The 19,138-nt window shown below is 38.5% G+C and overlaps 1 protein-coding gene across 1 annotated transcript in view; it reads left to right on the forward strand.

Moving 5' to 3' along the window:
• oca2 (oculocutaneous albinism II) overlaps positions 1-19,138 on the forward strand; it is a 42,856-nt gene that overhangs the window by 15,720 nt on the left and 7,998 nt on the right. The window contains exons 14-23 of the mRNA XM_069522478.1: positions 265-403; positions 5,035-5,167; positions 6,734-6,881; positions 7,365-7,422; positions 7,602-7,710; positions 12,012-12,139; positions 12,669-12,728; positions 13,445-13,549; positions 15,450-15,543; positions 16,339-16,432. Coding sequence (XP_069378579.1) covers positions 265-403; positions 5,035-5,167; positions 6,734-6,881; positions 7,365-7,422; positions 7,602-7,710; positions 12,012-12,139; positions 12,669-12,728; positions 13,445-13,549; positions 15,450-15,543; positions 16,339-16,432 — 1,068 coding nt within the window. The remainder of the gene's footprint in view (positions 1-264; positions 404-5,034; positions 5,168-6,733; positions 6,882-7,364; positions 7,423-7,601; positions 7,711-12,011; positions 12,140-12,668; positions 12,729-13,444; positions 13,550-15,449; positions 15,544-16,338; positions 16,433-19,138) is intronic.

The raw sequence follows: 19,138 nt of genomic DNA on the forward strand, positions 1-19,138 counted from the left end.
CTTAAAATAACTTTTGCTACCGGATGTTCAAAATCTAGCTGAAATTTTGACTTGACTGAAATTAGACACCTGGTACACAATAATGCAGATGTACTCCAATATCTCACCAGACCAACATGCTGGGTATTCTGTACAGCCACAGTGTTAAAGGACCAATGCGTTTTATCTTTCAATATCCTTTTTGCATTCCTGTATTTATTTCTCTTACCCGTTTGCAATCTAATCAGGGTTAAAGAGCTTTTCTGACTCTATCTGATTTTACAGGTTGTGTGAGGTGCTTAATCTAGACCCCAGACATGTCCTGATTGCAGAAGTAATCTTCACCAACATTGGAGGGGCTGCCACAGCTGTCGGAGATCCACCAAATGTGATTATTGTATCAAATCAGGACCTGCGCAAAGAAGTAAGCACTTTTACAGCTTTCTACCTAAACTTGCACTAATACTGTAACTTGGTATGATCTGAAACATGAACCAGATGCTTAGTAAACACAACATAATGCTCTTCTCAACTTGAGTGTAACTAACTAATAAGAATGGTCAGCCATCCAAACAGTACAGCACTGACAGGAGAATGGAACATTGAGGAACATGTCACTTGACATGGATTTAGTTTAAAGATTCCCCATTTCCCCCGGGAAATTCAAATAAGGCCCTGTGAAGGCAGTGCTGGGAGGCAAGGCTAAAATGTCTACCTGCTGGCATTTCAATGGTGTGTGAGAGATAGCCGGGTCTGAAACAGCTGTGTCTGAGGACATGGAAGAGACGATGGGGGAGGTCGCTTGATGGTTGACAAAACACTAGGTTGTGTTAAGAGCCATATTCATTATGTAGATTTTTTATAAATTCATGTATTTCATCAAAGAACAGTCATACAACACAGTGTAAAGCTAAAAAAAACACATCTAAGTGTGCGGTTTCACTTCATACCATCAAAGCTGCATGCTAAATTAAAAGGCCCACACACGTCGATGAAAATGCACGATGAAGAACATTTATTCTTTAAATCTGCATGAAGGATCCGACTGTTGTGTTATATAAAGTGTATAATGTGTGGGGCTACTGTTTTGAAAATATCATGTTATGGCAGGTTGTTATGAAGAAGGCATCACTACAATGGCTGTAGTAAATGCATATTTAGAAACAGTGGTGTCAGAAATCATATGAAACAACTCTGCTGAGAGATCGCAGCTGCATCACTTTGATGGTGTGGCATTGGCCCTCTGTCATATAAAGTAACACCCACCCTCTTGAAGGTTGGCAACCTATAAAAAATAATTAATGACAACCTGGAATCCTGACCAATATCAAGGCACCGATGCTTATTCATTTTTTAGTGTTTTACCCTCTAGTGGTAAAAACTAATTACACGTTTAACATTCCAGGAATTAAGGTACAGATCTCTGAATCTACTTTTTATCTGTCAAAGCTTATAAGTTTTGGGACTAAGATCACAATTTCCTGTCACAGCATGTATGAACAAGCTCTGGTAGATGTGAACTGAGATCTCAATATGTTAGTGAAGAACTCTCAGATGGCTGCAACAGTCACTTTTATCACCTTCATCTGTTAGTGTTCGACTTCATGCTATGTGCCACAAAAGGATTTTTTGTTGTTGTTAATTTCTCAGGGAATAATTAATTTGTCTTGATATTAACAAAACAGGCATATTTAGCTGACTGATATTTGAGTGTGTGTGTTTAACTTGGTGCCACTTGACTGAATTTAAGGGGACTGTTGGACCTTGTTGGAGGTGTTTGCTCTACAGAGTGATATTCTAGTTGACAGTGTGATTCTCTCTCTGGTCTCTTTGCTTGAGGTTTATAAAAATGTTAGCTTTGGAACACTGTGCAATAACATAACAGCATGTACCTTTTTTAAACTGGCATTTAAAGTTTTCATAAACATTCACAGCTTACATACATTAGCCTGTGGTATGGGTATACACTGTGGATGAATTTAATCATCTGTGTTTGCTGGATTGTGCATGTGTTATCTCTGATCAGCACAATCTCTCTACATATTTAATTGTAAGTCATGACCCTTATTTATGCTTATGTGCGTGTGATGAATGGAGACGTAGTGGCAGTGAAAGCAATTCATATTTTTGCTGCTGCCATCATAAATCACAGGAATTAAATATGTCAAAACAGTGAGAATAAACTGTAACACCCTCCTATTCCAAGGTTCTCAACTTTGTCCCCATTTTATGTACTGTTGCTTTAGCAGTCTTCTTGGTCAAATGATCAAAACATCGGTATTTAGATTTTCATCTCCTCATCCAGAATTGTTTTTTTAAGCAAAATACAAACTGTTGGTAAAGAGAGTTCCACTCCTGCTAAATGTTTTCTGACATCTGTGTGCAGTAGTACCTTTCTTTATTCACCTGCTGCATGGGGCACACTAGAGACCCTGTCTTCAGGATTGGTGTCTGATTAAAACTTTGAAACCATGTGATCGAATGGCCACAGCTCTTTTCCTGTGGTGGATGACGTACATCACACTTGGTTAAGACCTTTGTTGCCATGATTGAGATCAGCACCCTGGACCCTGTGAATGTCTGTGCCCTATATGGTGGTGATTATGACCTGCGGTTTGACCCAGTTGTAGAACCCTGCTGTAGTTTATCTGAGAAGACAATACTCAGTCCACAGAGTCTACAGTCCACGTTGCCCCGTCCTCACTGACTGCTGAAGTTGCGTTGTTTATTAATTTTTTTATTATTATTGAATAAAATTGTTTGTCCAAATCGCACAAAAGTATTTGCACTTCCCAGGATCACTAAGAATACACTCACCAAGTTGAAGTTGATTTGATGATATACAGAGAGACAGACAGATGTTTGTGGAATTAGTAGATGTTTGTTAAATTGACTCACTTCACACTATCCAATTGTTCATCTCTATCACCTGAAACCCATTTAGTGATAACTTGTCCTCTCACGTACAGATTGTGACAAAAAAGATGGCAGGAAACAGGGTTAGGGCCATTTTACTGTTTTAATCAGAGCAGCCTGTTGCTTTCTGAAAAGGACAATGACTTGTAGGCTCGTCTTGTGACCTTCACTCTTCTTACACACAGGGGGGCATAATGTTACATCACTAGAGGACATGACATTTTCCTAGCTGCTTGATGTGGCATCTGTTCACCGCGAATGACATTATAGTCTTTGCGTGTGCAGCAGAATGTTGTCTTCCCAGTGTAAAGTAGCTCCTACCACACCAGGCTCCCACAGCCCACTGTCCAGTTTGTCTTGGCTCCATTTCCCAGGTGACAGCACCACAGGGACTCGGCGGAAGCAGCGGGCTTATTCTGTCATGTCTGCCCCCGATAAGGACAGCTTGTATGTACATGCATGGTTTGTTTGTCTGTTTGCATGCTCACTTGTTTGTGTCGAGGGGATTTTTGGGGGAGAACTCCAGAGATAGAAACAATGGCACAGCTGTGAAGTATGTGTTTAGGTAATTCTGCCACTCATCAGTGTCTTTGTTTTTGATTTGTCACTGAGCAAAGTAGCATGGTGCATAAAAACCTCCTTTTGGATTTATTGAGGGACTCTGCCAAATAGAACTCCTACAGTCAGGCAGAGCAGTCGATGCCATTAGCTGGGAAATACATACACAGCAGCTGAAAACAGAAATCCAACAGGCAGCAAACACAAAAACCTCAACTCTTTAGCTCTCAGCTTTGCTCTCTTGTGTCCCTCTGTTACAGATCATTGTCGGACATAAACAGAGAAACAAGGCATTTAATTTTTTCTCTGATTCCAGTTTGTAACTAAACATGAGACTTACACAGGAATTTCAAGGATTTTCATTTACAGCAGGTTTGCAGCAGCAGCTGGCCTCAACCCACACGAAAGACGGGTCACAGCAGAATGAGAGGGCAGGTCTCTATGGAGGCATGAATAAAGGAATAGTCTGACTTATACTGTGTGAGTGAGGCAGGGAGGTGACATACTAACATAATTAGATAGTGTGACACGAGGGGAAGCGTTGAGTTAAATAATTATTGATAATTACTATAATTGGTTGGATGTTGAAGATGTGGCAGACCTCCCAGGATTCCTCACATCAAACTTCATACTTGATACTGGATACTAATATGTAATATTTCAAATAATTCAGCTCATCATGTGTGACAACCTCTATCTGTGTCATGTGCTGATTTATCCTGCACAGTGTGTCCATATACCCACCCTCCTCTCCCTTTACCTCAGACTTCTGTTGCAATTTTAAATTGCAAATCCTGCAGAGGTCACTATTAACCACTTTTGTCACTCAGTATCTGTTTAATATCAGTTTATTTTCTTTAATCACTCACAGCTACTAAGCGGCTTTAGACCAAATGATTGTCATTCAGAAATTATAGGTCCTGAATATGATGTCATACCAATAATGGCTCTGGTAAAATTGTGTTCTTTGTCAAGGATATGCTGTCAATTTAGAGGACAATGTCAACCAGGGGCTGATATTTCTTACTAATTTAGGAAGAGAGATTTATGCCAAACTAGAGCAATGTGGAAAAGGGGAACCATCATCACCACTCTTTTGTGTTGTTCTCTAATGTATAGACTTTCATTCAGTAATTAGTTTCTTTGAACTATGTGAATATAATTCTCGGTGAATTCTATTTTTTTTACACTTTGTCAGTGCTATATATAGAACTGTTTGAGAAGGACTCACTAATGACAGAACATTCCAAACAGGCAGGTTTAGAAGGGACACTAAAACATAAATCATTGAATCCACCATATTTTTAAGAAGTAAAAACAGCACTATAATTCTATTTCTATAATTTCATTTGTATAGCACCAATTGAAGCATGATGAAGGCTGCTCAATGCATCATAGGAGTCACCCCAGCAGTCTAGGCCAATAGCAGAATAACTGAGGGATGGTTCAGAATTTTAAGCCTTGAGTAACATTGTATTCAATCATTGACCAAAACTGATGTCTTAGCACAAATATTTTGTATGAAACAGATTTTGGATTTGTCTTTGCTTTTAAGACTGTTTATTATTGTGTCTCTTTAAGGGGATCGATTTTGCCAGTTTCACAGGCTACATGTTCCTCGGGATATGTCTCGTCCTTTTCACCTCATTTCCTTTCCTGCGGATGCTCTACTGGAACAAAAAACTTTACAACAAAGAGTCAATTGAAATAGTTGGTGAGTTCAAATGCTTTTTTAAATGTGTTTTTTTCCTTTTCTACACAGTTGATGATTGTTTGAATTGATGATGGATGCTATCAGACAATAAATGTATCTTGTTGTCCTGGAGCTGAAATCTTAATTGTTGTAAAGCTGCAGATGCAGCAGAATCTTTTTTCTTTTTTTTTTTTTAAATGATTTTCACTGTACTGACCATTAACACCCTAAGAAAATCTTCCCACACTGAAGCCTCTCACTTTTTAAAGTGATGCATTGACCTCATAGAAATGTAATTAACTCTGCGTTATAGCCTCAGACCTCTAACTCCTACATATGATATATCATGCCATCTGAATTAGAGACTATGCCCCCCCGCCTCAGGTAATTCCCAGTGTTCAATTTACATTGTCCTTATAGAATGATTTTATCTAATGTTTAGGGTGACCAGATTAATTGCTACTCTGAGCAAGTGTAAGTTCAAGTTTGATCTCAGTAAATGGTAACAAATTAAAGTAGTCATGGTGATGGCCCAATTTAAACCATATTAACTGGGGGGGGCTTTCACAGCTCAGCTCGCACAAGTGCAGAGAGTCACCAATTGTGCCAGACACCACATAGCTCATCTCAGGAAACTCCTGTTTGCTTTGACCAGTTGGCACAGAACACTCATATTTACTTGATCAGACAGCTGCCTAGTTTCACTGTTACTGACAAAATAAAATAACTTTACAGAGAATTAATGAAGAATAAAAGGTTGTCTTTATTTCTGACACTAGCTGTGTCCTCCATCAATTCTTTGTCTGTGTTGTGTTATCTTTGTATATGAGACCCTGTGGATGTGGATAAAGGCAGAAATAATAAAACATGGATATTTATGACTTATTAACAATTCTTCCGCAGTCAACTCTTATCAGTGTTTACCTCTATACTGCCCCCGTCCGAACCCACCACCTTGGAAGAACCTCAGCCGGGTAAAATTAATACACAGACCATTTGTTGTTGCACTGCTCCCATTCCAGGAGCGAGGAAGACGCACTGAGCTGCAGGACAGACTGAAGGAAGCCACAGCCTATCACTGTGGTGACTGTTCAATAGACTGTCTGAATATGCCACCCTGTCGAGTTACCGCATCTCCTGCCAACCTGGCCCAGAGAGCAACAAAATCTGCACAAAGCCCCCGTCATAATTGAACTGATTTGCTTACAGGAATGTTTTTTTCCTGTGCCAGTTAGATTCTATTAGGGTCACCTAGCAACCTCACTTTTAAAGAGAGGGGGACCTACTGGTATCGACACAGGTGTCCAGCTCCTTCAGGGTCTATCTCTGCTTCAGCATTGCCTGCTCCTCAGCTGGTCAATGTGCCCATCGCCTGGATGCATTAGTCCCTCTATGGGAGCTCACAGCATATTGACCCAAAACATCTTAATATCCTCTCAGTCATCCTCAGCTGTAGCTATTAGCATCCAAATCCCTCACTATAAACAGGCTCCGTACTGCTACACAGCTTCACCACCGCAATGACCATGTAGTCCATGCACAACACAAGTGGCTAACTCTCCTGCTCTCTGCTTCCTGTTCCTACAGAACTCAAGCATGAGATCCTGGTTTGGAGGCAGACGGCTCAGCGCATTAACCCCGCCAGCCGAGAGGAGACAGCTGTGAAATGCCTCCTGATGCAAAAAGTCCTTAACCTGGAAAATCTTCTCCGCAAGATGATGAAAACCTTCCAAAGGTCGAAAGAAAATCACTGAAAGCACAAAACATATCTTAATGCTTTCATCACCCCATAAAACATGTTTCTTTATTATAGCTTTTACTGAATGTGTTTCTAATGGTTTTTACACGTGACAAAAGAGATAGTTTCTGACACATCTTCGGATGCATAAACTTGGACACATCATCAGTGTTGTAGTTTGGAGTCACCCTGAACCAGGTGACCCAATGATATGATAGATGCATATTGTGTAGAAAACATAATTCAAAATGTATTATATTGTTGATGTACTTTGAAATGAAACACATAATGCTTGTCCAACTTTATTTTAGCCATTAATACAATTTGACAATAATACAATGCAATTCTCTATGATGTACCTAACATTTTAAGCTGTTGACAGAGTGATTAGTCTTTAATTGAATGTTTTATTTTGTCTAATAACATTTGATAGAATTAATTAAATTAATATGGGATTGAAATGTCGCTCTTTCTGAACAGACAAATTTCTCAGGAGGATAAGAACTGGGAGCAAAACATTCAGGAATTGCAAAAGAAGGTAAGCTACAGTACATCATCTCAGACACACTCCTCATCCACTGTGGTGCACTGATGTTATCTCAGTAATGAAGTTGGCCCAGTCTTTCTGAGTTCACTTTAGACAAATGCTGTCAGTTTCATGATAAAATCTGCTTTTTTCCTCCCCATTCATAAAGAATATGTTTTTTTCCTCCACAGCACAGAATAACTGACAAAGTTCTCCTGGTGAAGTGCGTGTCCGTCCTTGGCGTAGTGATTTTCATGTTCTTTCTCAACTCCTTTGTTCCGAGCATTCATCTGGAGCTTGGTAAGTGCCACACCATCTCATTACAGAGCTGCTTTAACAGGCTGGTTGTATGTTCTGTCATGTAATTATGAAACACAGCTTCCTCTGTCCTTGCATTTGAAATGAGCCCAAATAATGGGCTGACTAGAAAGTGCACCCAACAAATTACATGGATACTGAGCTGCATTTAAAACCGATCAAATTATGTCTATTCATCTGCTGCTAGCTCAAACCTGCGTGGATGAATAATGTTCCAGTGAAACTGCAGGAGGCACTTGAATACAATATGTGACCTAAATTTCTGAAGAGTTTTTTTGTCAAAGATCAGCAGCAATAATACTAAATTATAGACATTTGACCACATCAGCTAGCAACAACCAGGTTTCCAAGCACCTCACACTGGCAGCCAGATCAGACGTTTAGACGTCAATTATTTACTTTGCCTGTTTTCATTGAAAGATCTTTTAAAACCCACTGTACATCACCTACCCAGTAACAAAAGGCAGACAGACTAAATTAAAGTAAGAGTAAAACATACTGTGTTTCCCTGGATGGACACAGACAGAAATTCCAAATTAATACTTGCGTTGCTTTATTTCTGCTGAATGTGTTCATTATAAACTGTATGCGAACATGTTCTGTTGCCATATTGGTAAAAGGTGATTATATATTAGTGGTATGTTTACAGCTTGTTTCTGCTGCTGACAGGTGATAGGAAATCAGTCATTGTATGCTTTATATCCTGCAAACCGCAGATTATAGCAGTAACAGTAAAAATAATAATAATAATACTTTTACTTTTCTATAACACTAAACGCTCAAGAATACTCAAGAATAAAACAACAGAACAAATGAGACAAAAAAATTTGATAATCTAAAATAAGATATTGAAAACAAGCAATGTCTGTAAAAAAATGTTAAAACTCAGGAACTAAAAGGCTTTCCCATTAAAAATATGTTTTAAACAATGATTTAAATACAGGTAAAGTGTTGGCAAGTCTAATCTCCTCAGGCAATGAGTTTCAGAGCCTCGGGGCCTAGAGGCTTGGTCAGCCTTAGTGACGAGCCTAGACTTAGGATTTGGGACAATATTCCGTGTATCAACATGTATAATTCACAGCAAACATCTGTACAGGCTTGTTTTTTTACAATATATGGTTGTAGCAATGGATTTAAAATGGTTTTACTTTTGTCACAAATTAATGGTCCGTCAGTACAATAACAAATCTACTGTATTATCTAAATGTTTCAGTAAGGAGCATTGTGAAGCTGCAGCACACACACAAGTTGAAATCGTATCAAAGCAAAAAATTTGATTAAAGATCTGTTCACTGCACTATTTCCTGGAGTAACCTTTCAATGTATCGGAGATCTTCGCCACGCTCAAATTAGGATCTTTTGACAGATTTTTTTTCCATTAGCTGATGCAACACGTTTTCTCCAGGAAATAAACAAAAGGTTCTCAGTCTATGTTCTTGCATATTTCAGACATATTAGAAAAACAGGTCATGTTGTTTATGCTGAGGTCATATCTTGTCTGTCTGATGCCTCAGACTGTGATGTCTGTGATAAATTGAATGATGAATTCAGCAGATGACCTTGACAGCAACTCATTAATGCTAACCCTATCCCTAAATGAAGATGGCTGTCTTCATCCACATCGTATCTTCTCTCCCCTCGCTGCTGAGGCCACTCATTCACCAAACATGCTCGGTTAATTACAGGTGATGCTCGGGTTACCTCTGGGCGCAGTTATTAAATGGGAATGACCCCACAGCGGTGTGTTTGCTTTCTCTGTGCAAGGACAGGCGTCTGTCCAAACAAGGCTCTCATTAATGCATGCAGGTCACAGTCAGGGCTGACTTACTGCTACAAGCCCACTCTATTTATTCACACGGGTTTCTAAACTAGAACCTCATTAAAATGTAATTAACTTCACACAGTAACATTTAATCTAAGCCTGATTTTTACCCGGTCATTTGATCTCCATTGATCCTCCAGCAGAAATCAGGAAAGTGATGCAGTGAAACTGGTCGAAAAATTCTAAAAACCGGCGTATATTGTAAAAATGGATAATAAATTGTCAAACACTTTCAGCAGTTTTAGCTATATTATTTATTATTTTACAGATTATTTCTGCAGAGACTTCACAGTCCCTTATCTAATCAAAAGTTTATGAGTCAACACAATATTCTGTCAGAGCATAAATCTCTATCTATTGACTTTAGCCGCGTGTTCATTTTCTTCGTTCATTCTTTTAACTGGAGAGCTCTCTAGGTTTGTTATCTGCTGCCTGCGTCTGGCCCTGTTAACGAGGCAGCATCAGACAAACCTATGTGGTGAGGAAATCAAAAACTAGAAAAAAAACGATTCGTCACAATTCTACCACCGAATGACAACTCCTGTGGAATAGATTCTTTTGTGTTTGTTTTTTTGGAGTTATCGACTCAGAATCTCCTTGCGTTTGTTTGTGTATGTGGATTTAGAAATCCACATACACAAACATTTTCTGTCAGTATTTTTTTTTAAACAAAGACTAAAATACTAATAATACAAATGGTACATATGACAATTTGTTAAGAATTCTTCCCTTTTTTCAAAATATATTCAATGCTGTGTGCCTTTACCCAAAGCTATAGAGCTAACAGTAAACAAAGAATGACTGTGCACCTTACTGAATCAGAAATGCATCATGGAGTTAGGACATAAATGGCCCTTCTGAGTCAATCGTTGCCCCTCTTTGGTCCCTAATTTAGAAAAATCCCAGATCCACTACTGCTTTGGTTCCTGTCAGTGTTTATTCCTATTGTTTGAGTTTTTTGACCATACCACTTCTACCAAATATTTTCGATGTATTTCTACCATATTCGTAAATCAAATTAAGTTGAATTTCATTTTCACTGATTGTTATTATTCTCTTTTAACTTCTCAATTTGTTATATTCCTTGCTTACAATCTCTGCCCAGTCTCTCACTGTACATTAGTTCATTCACATTCATACATTTCTAGAAAGATCTGGCCGAGGTATATTCCAATATTGGAGAACCAATGTTCTTGTTAAGAGCATTTTGAACCCAACTTTGTCTGTCATGACCAGAAACAACTCAGCAGGCCCTCAACATTCTGTTGTTCTGTCTGATTCTTGATTTTTCATATCACTCGCTCTGACTCCATTCTTCCCTCTGCTCCTCTCTTTTCCTGCCCTTCCATTGCTCTTCTTTCTTCACTGTTCCCATCATTTGTGAAATCATTTCCCTCATGGCCTAAGCCAAGGCAATTACTGGTGCTCATCTGTTTAATCAGTTTTTCTCCAAGTGGTTGCACATTCTTCCCTCTTTCTGAAACCCTTTTAAATATCAGCAGGCTGGTGCCAGCTTTTGTCCTCCAGATATTGATGGTGATTGTTTAATCAAACCCACCAAGGAAATCCAAATATAAATAACAACCATACTGTTGTGTATGTAATTTCTATTCATGTTAACAGAATTCTTCAAAATACTGTACGTACATAGGCTGGAGTCCTCCTGCAGTAGGCACAGGTTGGGTTCCGACCCACTCTTTTGCTGCGTGTCTTTCCCCATCCTCTTTCTCCATTTTACCCTTATGCTGTATGGTCAAATAAAGGTATAACTGCCTGAGAAATACTTTCATTTTATTTTAAATTTTTTAAACATTTAATCACTTGTGTGAAGTACTGATGATTGAGTGTAGAACATCAGTAGAGGATAGCAGAACTTTGATGTATAGACACAGTGGTGACACCTGTAACATATATGCCCTAGCCGTTCCAATTCCTCTCCTTTGGCCCTACCCCTAGATATATAGTGCCCTTCGCTAATAAAGGTTTCTATTCATTTAGAAAGTTGTGATTAAATACAAATTAAAATGAACACAGAGTAGTGGTGGTCCATTTAAATTAATGAATTAAAGCCTTTTCATTATAGCAAAAGTCTCTTAGTATGCTCATGTGTGTTGTGGGGTTATTGATGTGTCCTGGGTCAAAATAATGAGTAATATTCTATATAGATGTATTATATTTTCTAATTTAAATAAATCTTACTTAAACATTTTTAAGTGTTGGTTTGACCATATATAGCCAAGTCATTATCTAATTAAGCATAATGACCAACATTTGCAGTATAAACACATACATGGTAATTGGTTACTGCATAGACCTGACCCACTGTCCAAACCTAAATCGATGCCAGTGTTATAAATCTATGAAAATCTGATATAATCAGTTCAATGTCAACTAGGTGAGTTCATGAAATATGTTACGTGTGTGTGAAGGTAGATGTCACAAGGAGTGTTCTCTCTCTCAGGTTGGATTGCGATCCTGGGCTCACTGTGGCTTTTGGTTCTGGCTGACATCCAGGATTTCGAGATCATCTTGCACCGGGTGGAGTGGGCCACACTACTCTTTTTTGCTGGCCTCTTTGTTTTAATGGAGGTATTTACAGTAATATTTTTAGCATTATGATAAAAATCTCAACCTCATGATAGCGAAAACTACAATGGCATGCCATATAATCTAATTATAGATAGGGGTAGATAGGGGTAGATGTAGGGTTAGCGACACCTCTTTTCACAAAACACTACAGGAGAACAGTATCAGTGCTTGGATCTAATGACACTGGATAATGACAGAAACTCCAACAGTGTCTTACAATGTGAAAAGCATCTATGTCTTTATGCATGAATCCCCAAGTAAAAGGAAGAAAAGAAAGTTTAATAGCAGCACAAACTGCTGTGTTGGTTTGGCCCTATAGCAAAACAATTTGTTTATACATTAAACAGTGTCATAAAGCAGTACCAATAAGAAATGTCAATTTTCTGTGTCAATAATTATAAAAAGCATATATTTTGTCTTATTATTATGTCTTTGTCTGTTTGTCTATTAATAGCTTTTCTTCCCTTTGTTTAATCCCACTTATATCGAATGGTCGTCACATTTGTTTTAATGAATCCTCATTTTTCAGGCTTTAGCCCAGCTGCAGCTTATCGACTATATTGGCGAACAGACAGCGCTGCTTATAAAAGTGAGTTTATTCCTTTGTTTCTCAATTTAACAGCCATTTTTCAGGGCTCAGCGTGACTGGTGTAATTGATTTCATGCATATAGATCCTTCTGCTCAGCACAGCTCTGAATTCAATTATTTTTGTTTACTTCTGATACCTGTCAGCGGCCGAAAGAGGTCTGGGGTCTTTCTCACCCACATTCTTGCCAGTGTGTATTGTGAGCAAGTAGAGAATTGCGCCAGTAATAGATACGTCAGCTTGTGTTTACACTGTTGTGCTGTATAAGTTTAATAATCACACATGACAGGTGGCATGCTATTCATGCTTGCTGACCTGCTCAGCATCCCCAAACCATGGATAACATGCTGACGTGAGGAGCATGGCCTTTCTCTCTTGATGCATGTAGAGGACAGGTGAAAGGATTAGATATTGTCTCCATTAACTGGCCCATGCATATCTAAGAGAAAACAATCAAGGGGGTTCAAACAACATCTTTGTCACATGGGGGGAATTGGCCTTGCTGTGTGCGTACGCCCCAGCTCAGAGATAAAACTCCCAGACGCCACCACCCATGGTCGTGTCACACCCTCAGACAGCTTCATTGTCCCAGCGTCTGCTCGCCAAAGACAGGTTCATTGTCATAGACTTATTCAGTGATGGGTTGAGGTTGGCATGTGCATCTGAGTGAAGATGAAAGTTGCAGTTATCTGTCGTTTTTTATTATCTCTCCACTCAGGCAGTGCCAGAAGACCAGCGCTTGGCCATAGCCATTATCCTGGTGATGTGGGTCTCGGCTCTGGCTTCTTCACTCATTGACAACATTCCCTTCACTGCCACCATGGTGAGAAGCATCAGCGTGATGTTTTAATGTCACACTGCAGTATTTCCTGGTGAAATCACACACAAACACCGTGCAATCAATCTGACCTGTCCATACGTAAATGGAGTGATAGATATATGTCAGGTATTGTCAGCTATCATTGAAGTGACTTTTGGGTACATGCATGAAGTATAATAAATCTGCATTTGTTCATGTTGTATATTGGAAAAATTAACCTTAGAGGGTATAGCCTGATTTCATTGTCTTTCCTGTACAAATGCCAATGAATAAAGATGGGTGGTATCTTGTTGTTCTAGACACTGCACTTCAGCTCAAGTCAACTTCTTCCATTATCCAACTTGTTCAATCAAACTTAAACAAGGAAATCTAGAGACGGAAGATTTGGGTTGTGAGATGTGTTGCAGCGGTCAATTTAAGGAGAGCTAAACTAAATAACACATAAATAACAAATAGCCTAAATAATGAATATATTAACCAATTTACCCAATTTTCCCACAAATTGTCAATGGGTGCATTGACTGGAATACAGTGATTCATATATGTTGGATGGGTTTCATTTCTTCCTATATTTAAAGTACCAGACAGGAACTAATTTATAGACTTAGAAGTGAACATTACAAAGTTGTAGCTTTGTTAAAGAAATACTTATCTTGATGCATTACTAAATTACACTCTGACTTTTCTGCCTTGACATAATTTGTGATTTCCAGTATAGTTTGTTATATGTTTATTTCTCCTGGTTGTACTGTTATATATTAGCTATTCTCATGTTTTAAGTGCTATGGAAATTCATTTTTTTCCAATAGACAGCCAAGTAGTACATATAATTTTCAAACTGAAATCTGGGATCACTGCCCCAATTTGTTGAATTAGTTACAAATAAGAAGCAGAGGAAACAGTGTTGGTCCAAATTCAAATACCATGCTCATTTAAATTTAGTATCTAAGTATCAGAGCAACTGCCACCTCACTCCTTTGTCTGTTTGGCTGAAAATGAAAAGACTCACAGAAATCAATGTTTCACTGAGGCCCCCGCCAGTGTGCTCAATTAAAATGACAGAGAAAAGGAAGAGATGTTATCCTACTGACAGGATGAGACGCTGCTAGCGAGAATGAAACCATCAGATCTTTGACTCGTCAGCTCTCTACAACTGTCTCCAGTGGTTTTGAAGACGTTCTTTCCTCTGCTAGTTTTTCACTTTCCAGTCCCCTGCAAATGTTGTTCAACTTGAAAAGAGAGGACCTCAAACCTGTGCATGTACCGATTGTCACAACAGACTGAAGCTTAGAAAAAAATGTTTTCCCCATTCTGACAAGAAAAAATAATGTAAAAATACTCAATTTAGAACTTCTTTCATTTTTAAACATATACTTTTAAATTGTGATAAATATTGCTTATTCACTTTGTTGACCAGAGTTAAACAAGGTATTACCACTCATGTCTGTATTGCTATATTAAGCTAAAGTTAGACTCATGAGTCATGACATAATGTGTTTGACAAATTTTATCCTTGTTTACAGCAAGGTTAGCTGTTGTTCCTTTGTTTCAGTTTTTATGCTAAGCTAATGATGCTGGATTTTGCTTATTATTTGCTATAAAGACAAGAGTGGTGTCAATCATCTTGTCTATGGTCAAGAAAGTGAATAAACAATTTTCTTTCTTCTGTCTTTGTGCTAAACTATGTTAACCATATTTAGCAGAAGCATCAACTTCATCTCTTGAATCCTTGAGCACAAACAAGTCTGTGATAATCAGCCATGAAACTGCGAATTTGTCGTTAGGATTCAGTATTAGTTTTTTATTTGATATTGATATAAAGGGTTTGCTTTCCCAGACATTTTGATTGAAACAAGGCTTAAGTGTATTAAACGATAACTTTCCAATTTGTCTTTACTTACAGATTCCAGTGCTCATCAACTTGAGTCAGGATGCAGATGTGAACCTGCCAGTAAAACCTCTCATCTATGCTTTGGCAATGGGAGCCTGTCTTGGGGGTAAGCCTCTCATTTTATCTTTTTCATGTAAAAAAGTAAAAAGTACTACAATAGAGTATGAGACAGTTTTGTTTTGGGCTAAACACACAAAAACCTCCTCGAGTTCAGACACCAGGGACCTAATATTTAATCCCTTTTTGAAGGGTGTGCATCTTTATGGATGGCGTCTGCCATTCTTAGGTCTCGACCTTAATGACTATATTCTTATTCATACATTTTTTGCCATATATTTTGTGAAGCACTTTGTAGCCTTGTTTAGATAAGTGCTATACAGATAAAGTTATTATTATTATTAAATGCTCCAGGTGACAGCCACACTGACAGCTGTGTCAGTCTCTGGGGAGGTCAGGCTATGCTTTTTGTGAGAGCAGCCCAAGGCCCTCAAAGCTGGCCTCATTCAGGCGCTATGACACACCAGCAACCAGCCCTCCAGTACAATGCAGCAAGGAGAGAGAGAGAGAGCTGTCTCAGTGTTTCAGTTTAATCATCTGCACTGTGACAGGTCCTTATCGATCTGCAGTATAATGTTGCCACTGTCCAGCTCCATCCCCACACTGACACCTTTTGAGATGTGAGCGTTATCGAACGGTAGGGGGGATGCAGACCCTGACTGTCAAAATGTTGCCCACAGTAGATGAAAATAGTAAAACTTTATAGATTAAGGCAGAAAATACACAGAGAATGCTGAAAGATGATCATGATTGTCAGTATTATTATAATATTATGCTTCTGCCCTTGTTAAATGATGTGCTTTATGTGATGCTGTTCTTAAATCATTTTGTCCTGCCTGTTTAGGAAATGGCACATTAATAGGAGCATCAGCCAACGTTGTGTGCGCAGGAATTGCTGAGCAACACGGCTACGGCTTCTCTTTTGTGGAGTTCTTCAGGTGAGCCCTCTCTTCTATTACAGCATTTACACAACACATTATGCAATCTCAAGTTAGAAATAGGTCATAAACACCATATTTCAAGATGTGGCTCGCAAAATTTGATTGATAATTTATCCTATTGGGTAATGTCAGACTTGAACGTCAGACAAGTGCATTACTGTGGATCCTGTAGAATAGGCTATTTTGCCCAAAGTGGTACTTACACATTAATACCAGTCATATGTTACAACGGGAGATGCCAACAATGTGAACTGATTTGCCTCAGAATATTTATAAAACAGCCTCAAGAATCCCTGTTCAGGGCTTGTATTTATCAAGTGTGTCAGAGTAGGAAGTCACTGGCTAGTGTTGCGTTTTGGTTGTACTCTCAGGATTAGAAGTAAGGGGGTCTTATCTAGGTCATCATTATTGTGTATTTATTTATCTGCAATTATTTCAAATAACGTTGGCGTATGAGAGATGTATTTACATTCATTCAGTACATTTCCCAAGATTATGTAGCATAGGAACAATATGTTTCCTTGCATGTCGCAAACATAAAAAGCGTGTAGTTGTAGTAGTAGTGTAGTAGTATTTGTAGGTGTTGTCATTTTCTGCACATTGAATTTTACCATTGTTAAATATTTCAGCACATAATCATAAATTCTATATTGCAGCTCTCAGTAAGTTGAATTGTGTTTGTGTACACGTATTATTTCACAAGTTGCTCTGCTTGTGGAGGGGCAGTGAGAGAATTCTGGGCACCGCCACATTTAGTTTATTTGTCGAAGCAGAACTAAGATTTTCCCACCTGACCTTGCTTGGGATATATACAGCAGTGTACTCTTCTGTCAGTTAAATAACTCTAGGAAACAACCTGGCAGACATTGGATGATGTCATCTGTTCTGGGCAGTAATTCTAGTTTGTGTCCTCTCCACTGACACTGTAAGGGCACTGAAGAAGTTTTACTTTATGCGGCAAAACTAAAACTGCAGAAATATGTGTTCATGGTTTACAGTGTGGTAGACTTAATCAAAAACATTCAAACTTTTTTGTGATTGGTTTACTTGATACTGAGTGAAAGGCTGGATTGGATTTGAGGACTCTCTGGTGTCTAAAAACTGAGTGAATGACAAAAATACTCCATCATATTTCAAGCATAGTGGTAATTAGGCTGCCTCCCAGATTGCCACCTGCTCACCAATAATCTTAATTCTGGTGACGCAACAGCCAGATATACTTTGAAATTTGCTTTGTTTGAGAAGTGGATACGGTCAATGGTATTGAAGAAGGTTGAATATGATTCTCATTAGACCTGATATGTAATCACTTGGATGTATCATATCATTTATAATACACTGGGCTACTTAAAGTATGCACTAGCAAAGAGGTAGTTAAAAGAGGTGTTGTCCCTTAGTTGCAAGTCACTGGATAAAATTATCTGCCAAATGAATAAATTTCAATGTAAACTATTAATAAAAATGAGCGTATAGTGATTACTTGTGGAGAAATTGTGGCTGGTTATGGAAAAGAATAACAGTAGGTGACATTTGGCATTAAGAACAGAAATATCACAATTACCTGTTTATTGTTTGTTTCTTGTTACCTTCTCATTCTGCTGTGAACAGCCACTAAATGTCAATGAAATAATTAGCGGTGAATGTCATCTGAATTATTTTATGTTGACAAATGTGTTGTTGCACTCGAAAGACTCAGGATTGTCCATCTGCTTAAAAAACAGTTGCGTCCTGTCAGTTCTGCTCTCACTCACACACACTGTTCTAGTGTGTTGACAGTTATTGGATAGATGCATTACTTTTAGCGAAAGCATTGTCTGTAATTGGCTGTCTCTGGTGAGGGTCACAGTTGTTCAGAGAAAAGGGTAAGGGTGAAAGAAGAGTTTGTATGTGACTCCAGGCAGCTGGGACTGACGAGTGCTGTAACAAGTGATTAAATCCAGGACCCAGATCAGTCCACAATTCCCTTTTGACAGACCATCACAAATGAAAATAAGAGCCCCTGAATAGCTCAGCAATAAGTTGGTATCATCTCTCTTTCTGCTGTCATGCCTCTAAGTCATGATCATTCTCTTCTACTCAGACAATTAACCTGGGGATCATGGTAAAAGTACTTTCTATATAGTTTATAAGGCATTGTCCACCTCCAGTGTATGATTCATTGCTATTGTTTGCATGTTCAGTTTGAAAAACAGCCACTGTAACTACTTCTACCACTCAGACGGAGTTCTAAAAACTCTGAAAGGCCTCTGTCAGAGTTGAGTGGAGCAGCAAACTCCAGCTTTATCAAATAAGAATGACACAAACGCACACACACACACACACACACACACACACACACACACACACACACACAGACAGCCTGAAAAGAGTTCAAGCTGAATAATTTGCTTTTACGGATACATTTTGAACAGACACTGCCTTAGTTAATAAAATTATAGCAAATTAAATAGAATAAAGTCCTTCTCATACAATATAAAATTTAAAAAATTTAACACAATAGCTAAGTTGTTTAAGTTAAAGTCCTGCATTTAAAATCCAGCTAAAGTATAAGTATCATTAGTATAATGTGTTTGATGTATCACAGATTAATGTCCTCATCCTACAGAAAAAATGACCCTTGTGGCTCAAGCAGCACTTGGCTCTTGTAGCTGGTTGAGGTGGAACAAGTTGTATCCATACTGTTCAATATTTAAAGCCCTAAAC

The sequence above is a fragment of the Paralichthys olivaceus genome, chromosome 3 (genome assembly GCF_024713975.1).
Source record: "Paralichthys olivaceus isolate ysfri-2021 chromosome 3, ASM2471397v2, whole genome shotgun sequence".
Classification (NCBI taxonomy): domain Eukaryota; kingdom Metazoa; phylum Chordata; class Actinopteri; order Pleuronectiformes; family Paralichthyidae; genus Paralichthys; species Paralichthys olivaceus.